At 30.4% G+C, this 7,524-nt stretch overlaps 1 protein-coding gene across 1 annotated transcript; it reads left to right on the top strand.

The window, feature by feature from the left end:
- The first annotated feature begins 3,082 nt into the window (after positions 1–3,082).
- Positions 3,083–5,889, top strand: LOC146734628 (carbohydrate sulfotransferase 9-like). The gene is made up of 3 exons (XM_085507568.1): positions 3,083–3,221; positions 3,943–4,028; positions 5,125–5,889. The coding sequence occupies exons 1-3, from the start codon at positions 3,146–3,148 to the stop codon at positions 5,887–5,889; spliced, it is 927 nt and encodes a 308-aa protein (XP_085363694.1). The 5' UTR covers positions 3,083–3,145.
- The last annotated feature ends 1,635 nt before the right edge of the window (positions 5,890–7,524 follow it).

A 7,524-nucleotide genomic window follows, 5' to 3' on the forward strand; every position in this document is an offset into this window, starting at 1 on the left:
TAATATAAACTATTTAAGTTCTATTATTAGTGAACTTAGAGAAAATACAATCTGGTGTATCTCTAATATTAAATAGCATAATCTGACTTCAGACAAAACATGTCAAATAATGTATTCAATTCTATGTTAATATGTAATTTATGTGCATTTTAACGAGCAAACTATTCGACAGGAAGGTAGCTTTTGTATTATTTAATTATTTGACCAAGGTTTGTGTCACTGCGTTAACAAACAACATATACATTTTTAGAACTAATTTAAAATGTTTTGAAATGGTCTTTATATCACATAAGATCATTTAGAGAGTTATTGTTAAAAGTGAATAGTTGAGACATAGATAACATGTAGGAATAAATAAAATCTAAAAAAGTGGAATTTGAAAAGTGAGAAGATACATCTGATTAAGAACGCAAAAACGAAAACAAAGAAACAACCTCAGGGTAGAATAATGAAACGAATAGAAACTCTTCAACCATTGTTATATACTGCCACTTTAGTGTAAATTTTCAAGAACCTGAATTCAACATGGCATGAATAAGCACACAATCTCCCAAGCATTTGTAATTATATTGCGTTCCTCGTTACCAAGTTTATGTTTACCCATGTTCATACACGTTTCGCAAGTCCAATATAAGTAGATATGTTTCAATACTGCGTTGCGATTCCTATATATAGTTGCAGTCGCAAAATTTCAAAACGATTTCAGAACTCATGAAAAATTACTATGTATATTGAATATGTTTTCGTGAAATGTATTAGAAAATAAACGTTCTAAACTTTCATCATCATGTCTATGGAAACATACTCAGCATGCATTGGAAATTCACGTGGGTATAGCGGGGCATAGTGTCGAGTAAAAGAGATATTAAGCTAATTTAAAAATATTAAAATTAATATTGCTCGGATTATTTTTGACGTTAATATCTAATTATGGTTTTGAAGTTTGGAGACTTCATGCTTGGAAAAATATGTTTAAACAATATCATATCTCTTTCTCCAAGTATATACTAAATGTTGGTTATATTATCTGCAGCACAGCTGCACTTGGTTAACTTTGTAGATTTCCGCTATGAACCCTCAATTTGTATCGTGAATTATAGTATTGGTTAAACATTCTGGATCGGAACAAAACGTAGTATATTAAATGTAGCTATACTTACCAATATGAAATTGACTGAAAAAGTGTTACATCTTCTGAGCATATAATGCAATATGAAGGGACAGTTGCTTAGTTTTGGTTTCGCTATGGCCTGGGATATGCAAGGGGTCGGCAATGTAAATATATTTGAATCCGCCTTTAAACAATATATGATATTGCTGCGCATTTGAGAGAAAAATGTATTTCCCTTTCTACTTTTACAAATACCCATTATTTCTAAAATTCACTTTCTTTTTGAACTCATATAACACATTTGTTCTTCTGTCTTTATCGAAGTATATATTTTATGGTGTCAAATTGAGACGCAATATGATGTCCAATGTTGACTAGACTAATATGACATGATCATTCCCTTGTTTTATGAGCTTTGTTGTATACTAGACCAATGTCCTACAATAGCGTAATAAAATATGAATAGTAATTTGAGTGTCTTAACAGCCTTTAACTGAATTCTGCTTGTGAAATAAATCAAGAACAATATATTTTTTTAATTATTACCATAAATAATACATTCACTGTAATGTTATCCATAGTGAAAGAATCGCATGAAATTGTATAAAAAAATAGATTATTTACACAATCTTTCATTCTAAAAAAGTAATTGTTGGTCAAGGTAAGCTCTCGTCTGATTAAATGTAGTTAGTTAGAACTTTACTGGAAAATAAAGTTATAAAATAAAGGTATTTGTATTGATTATCTCTCGTTGCGCACAGTCCTCGTTGATAACTGTAAACTGTTGCTAGTATGAAGTGATGAATAATAGCCTTCCTATGCACATTGTTAAAATACTATACATTGTTCCTGGTGGCATATTCGTTATATGTGTATTCCCATATAGTCACGGTTGGGGGTATGCAGTATAATACTATATATATATATACAATTAATAGTTGAAGAATTTAACCGTGTGAAAAAATCATCGCACAATCATAAAGTCCTTCTTCAAGATTAGATATAATTTTGTATAATAGTTGTTAAAATTATGTGCAGAACAGAAGAATGGTATTTTATTTTAGGACTAACACAAGTCCACCCATCGCTTACTGAGTTGCATAAGCATGCCAGTTCATTTTTTTCATGACCATTACTAGCCATGGATCATCGTTGGATACTGTGTTGAAAAAAACAAATGTCAGTAAAGAATTAAGCAAGCAATTGACATAAAAACGCATTTGATGAAAATATAATTTCGTCATATTCATTTCTTTTGTATTTCATTAGGATGGTTATTCTGGAAACTTCAAATCAATCGAAACTTAGACTAAAAACAAAGATGATAGTTAAAATGATTAATTGTTGTATACGAATATAATATACACAATCAATGTTTATCTGCATCTGAACAGTTTAGTATTAAGAATGTGTTAACTTTTATTTGTTATTTGGTACGAATGAAATTCATTCTGGTGGTGTAAAATTGACTCAAAATCTAATAAATATCAAGAATTATTTAGTGAAATATAGACATCTTCAATAATTTACAAATAAGACTATATAAATGTTTAAAACAGACAAAATAATAAATGCTAAAAATGATTTGAGAAAAAATGCTTTCAATTTTTTTAATACAGTGTTGGTTATTCGATTTCCATTAATATGAAATGCATTATATAAGTTTAGCAATGGGTAATTAATGGATAATTAAGACGAAAAAACAGCTTTATATCGTGAATAGTAACGTTAAACGCGCAATAATAAATGGTTGTTTATTGAAATAACATTCACATAAACGCTATTTACCGGCCTGAGTATTATGTGACATTTATATATTTCAGCTTTTTGAATACACGTGTTACACCACACTATGACCTTTTTGTGTGAGACAGACATAGTTTATTTATTTAATTTAAATGAGCATAATGGAGTTAATATTTACCTGCCTACTGTATAAGTTGGTCCGAGACAGGCATAATTATCTACTTGGATCGGTAGCTAAAGTAAAAACATTCACCACGTTACCGACCACCATATTTCCTGCACTGTACAATGACTAGAATAATAGGACCAATACATATAATTCTCATTTTCTGCTTTGCAATCTGCATACTGTTTTACCTGCAAGGTAAGTTTTTTTTGGGGGTGATAAGATTAAATAATAACTGCACTGGGTAACTCTCTGCCCCAAATTCAAAACATTACAAATATGACTTAATAACAATTATTGATTCACTTCCAATATACTGTTTTGTAGATGACATATTTATTACAAGTGTTTGACGGAGCACTGCGAAAATGACATGCAGTGCATATTTTTTTTTTAAATATAACATAAATTTTCATTTCTAAATGAAGTAATAAATAATAAATATAAATTATAAATATAATGATACATACATAAACTAGTTTATGCAGTTGTTTATTTTTGCACATTAAAGATTAATATACCATTACACAGATCACCTGAAATTGTTGTTATACATAGCCAGCCATCTCGACAACGCTCTAGTACAATATTTATTTTTGTTAGTTATGACTAGAATGATTATGTGCTTTACTTACAAATCAATCAACACCTTCACGGGTACATGTACGAAAAATTGGAGGTTGTTTTCTATGTTATATCTTTTGAATTAGGGTCAAAAATAACAACTTGGTCAAAGTATTTGATAATATTCTCTCATCTAACGAACTATACGATTCTACTGTAATAGTGGATGTTATTTGTATCCACTATGTTTTCTTTTCTAAGGGGCGGGGTAATTACAGTTATCTGTAAAATAGATATGTTTATTAAATAAGATAATAGACTATTGTATATTTATCAAACAGTTGTTTCGTTACAGTGTTTGACGGGAACAGAGAAATAGATTTATTTGAAGACAATAAGTACAACAACTTTGTTAGGAATAAATCTGAGTTAATAAAAAAGGTAAACATTTCATTTATTAATATTATTATTTTCCACGAGTGTATTTGTAAGTAGTTGACTATTGTAAACAACACCATTTAATGATTTCGTTATCACCTCTAGAAAAAAATCTATATTGCAAGGTGTGTACTGTTGGTTGGTATAAGTTAAAAATGGAAAATTGGTAGGTTATTTTACGTGATACATGTATAGTATTTATGGTTATGAAATATAAACAGTAAATTAATTGAAAACATCCAAAGGAATTATTTTATCACTCGTATTTGTTTGCCTGATGATATATTTAACGAATATACTCAAATTTGAACCTGAATTTTGCATTATCGGTATTTGCTCAAAACCTGAAAAAATTACTAGATTACAAAATAGTGAAATATTTTCAGAAATGGAGATTTTCTGTGACATATATGCCTAGTGACGTTGGAGTAAGAATTAATTTTTATTTACGTCGCTATAATTTGTTGAATGATTTATTTTTTTACTGACTTACTAATACTGACTGAATGACAGTATATTATACATCTCCCCATATGGTCCACCCTAACACTAACCAACCCAACCCAACACATCAATCTCAAACAAACTAACAAACCCAAATGCCGACCAAACAACCTACCAGTTAATTAATTAATCAATTAAATAAGTAATCAAATTAATTCGTATTAATTCATTCAATCATTCATTCATTCATTCACTCATTCATTCATTCATTCATTCATTCATTCACTCACTCACTCACTCACTCACTCACTCACTCACTCACTCACTTACGCACTCACTCACTCGCTCGCTCACTCACTCACTCACTCACTCACTCACTCACTCATTCATTCAGTCACTCACTCACTCACTCACTCACTCACTCACTCACTCACTCACTCACTCACTCAAACACACTCACTCACTCACTCTCTCACTCACTCACTCACTCACTCACTCGGTCACACACTCATTCACTCACTCACTTACTCACTCACTCACACACTCACACACACACACTCACCCACTCACTCGCCCACACACACACACACACACACACACACACACACTCACTTACTCACTCACTCATTCGAATATTTTTTTTTCATTTATTTAGCAATCATATAATCCGAAACGAGCAAGCCAGGAGCGTAAAGAAACAGCAAAGAAAGCTTGTAAAAAGTACAATGTTACATACAAAGTTGGTTTTACTAACACATTCGCAATTTCAAGGGAGCATAAATTCATGATTAATGTTATTGGAAAAGTAGGTTCAAGTACATTCAGACATATGGTTGATAGTCTAAATCCTTATGTAAAAACAAACAGAGAGTTTGTTACACAAAAGGATATGTCAAAATTTGATGATTATAAAAAAGTAGTTTTCTTTCGTGATCCTTTGAAAAGACTAATCTCCTGGTATTATTACGCTATAAATTACAATAGTAAAACTAAATCGTTGTATGTACCATATGTACCATTCTTAATAAACATAACAGGTCGGGACGTGCCTGAAGACCAAAGACCTAACATCTCATTTCCAGAACTCGTACAAATTATTACTGCTTTTAGAACACAGCAAAGGTTATTCGTAAAAACACAACATGAAACCACTCACATATGTGCTTGGGAAGTTGACTTTATTGGTCATCTGGACACATTTGAATTTGATGGTCCATATATGCTTCAATTTCTCGGTATTCAGGATTTATTTCAATTTCCTCCGAGCCACAATCGAACTGGGCATAACAAATACAAAACCACAATGAAATCGTTATCCAAGTACTTGTTTGATCTTATTATCAGTTATTATAAGTTAGATTTCGAAATTCTTGGCTATGATATACCTACATTTTTAAGTTTTCATTCCAAAGTTAGATAAATCAATTTTGTATTTCAATTTTCCATGTTTAACTGCAATAAAGAACAATGGGAACAATGTGTGAAGTATTCTTACATCCATTTTCTTTTCGTTCATATACTTTTAAGAGATGTTGATGAAGTTATTTAGTTAGAATGCATCATGTGTTTAACTATGTTGTTATGGACATGTACTAGTTTTTGAGATACATATCGATAGTGCCGTAACATTATATGCAATGCAAATGTCTTTGTACTTCTTCATATCAGATTAATCAGTTATTGCAAGTGTGTGATATAATCAGTTTGAAAATCCAAAATTGTTGTTAGAATTTGGAGAGAGGAGTGAATTTCAATGAAAAACACAGTTACAAAGAATTAGTGTTGGTTATGCAACACTATATATTTTTTAAGATGGGAGAGTGATTATAAAGTATTTGCACCCCATCGTATATCACAGATACACATTTTATACTAATTCGGTTATTGAGCGCACAGATGATGAATCAATGTCTGCCAGATTTTCTTATTAATTATGCATTATTCACAGTTCTATTATAGATACACATTTAATAGAAACCAGACACTGTCCACCTAAATTTATATAAAATGTACATAATTAGAACTTGAAATACTTAACATTTTTTTAGAGAGTCGTAGAACCATCAACAAAAACTCGCGTTTTGGTCTCCATCTTGGTTTTCAAACTCATGTTGTTCCATCAGTTTTGCAAAATGTACTAACAATATAAGTATCATGATTTTTAAAAATTTAACTGTTCACATAGCTTTTTACAGGCAACCAAGTTACAAAAGTTGCTTTATTCATTATAAAAATATGTTTAGGATTTTATGTAGGCATTATTCAGTTTTTCCAATTAAGCTATTATTCTTCAATTTAAATATTTATTCACGAGTAAATAAGTATATGCTTCATAGCTTAATGAGAATAATTGAATTAGTGGCTATGATCATCAGTCGTCTTCATTAATTTCGAAAACTATTTACATTGTCACATCACCCATTGTTCTGGTGTGCGTATATTTTCGTCATGCAGTAGTTCGTGACATGGTCAAATATGTGAAACGATAGGTTTAAATTGAAAACCTTAACATTTTATGCTCACTTTGTTCTGCCCTTTGACTATTGTTAACAATTCTAAAATAGTTTATCAATTATATTTTGACCAGTAATTATAGTATTAAGGTGTAAATAATTAACGTCAATATTATTTAGAGATGTATGTAACAATTTCAATAAAAATCAATCAATGTAATATTTTTAAAAATCTATTCTCACATTATTGCCTTTTTAAAAATGTAATTAATACTTTTATTTTGACGATATTTCGAAAAAACAATTCAGTGACCGCCCTATAAACTAATGAAACTAAATGAATTATATTGAAAGTCAAATGGTTGATTAAAACAAAACCTTCCATGACTTTTAATGACAATTATCATGTAGCTTGGGATGGATTTGGTAGGCCATAACTGTGGCATTGTATATGACACATTCACCTTTGATCGCCAAAAGCCATACTCAAAATATTCCTGTTGGGACACGGTCATGGGTAATATAAAATAATGAGCGCGGATAATAACAATGCCGGTGGTAAGTCATAGTTGACGATTATGTTATGACGGTACAAAATATTT

The sequence above is a fragment of the Saccoglossus kowalevskii genome, chromosome 14, assembly GCF_978046115.1.
Source record: "Saccoglossus kowalevskii chromosome 14, keSacKowa6.1, whole genome shotgun sequence".
Taxonomy (NCBI): domain Eukaryota; kingdom Metazoa; phylum Hemichordata; class Enteropneusta; family Harrimaniidae; genus Saccoglossus; species Saccoglossus kowalevskii.

Bases quoted from the DNA above. Each gene is read 5' to 3' on its own strand.
- LOC146734628 (XM_085507568.1), top strand. From the start codon at position 3,146: ATGACTAGAATAATAGGACCAATACATATAATTCTCATTTTCTGCTTT. The intron at 3,222-3,942 runs GTAAGTTTTTTT...GTTTCGTTACAG, and splicing joins CATACTGTTTTACCTGCAAG to TGTTTGACGGGAACAGAGAA. The intron at 4,029-5,124 runs GTAAACATTTCA...TCATTTATTTAG, and splicing joins AATCTGAGTTAATAAAAAAG to CAATCATATAATCCGAAACG.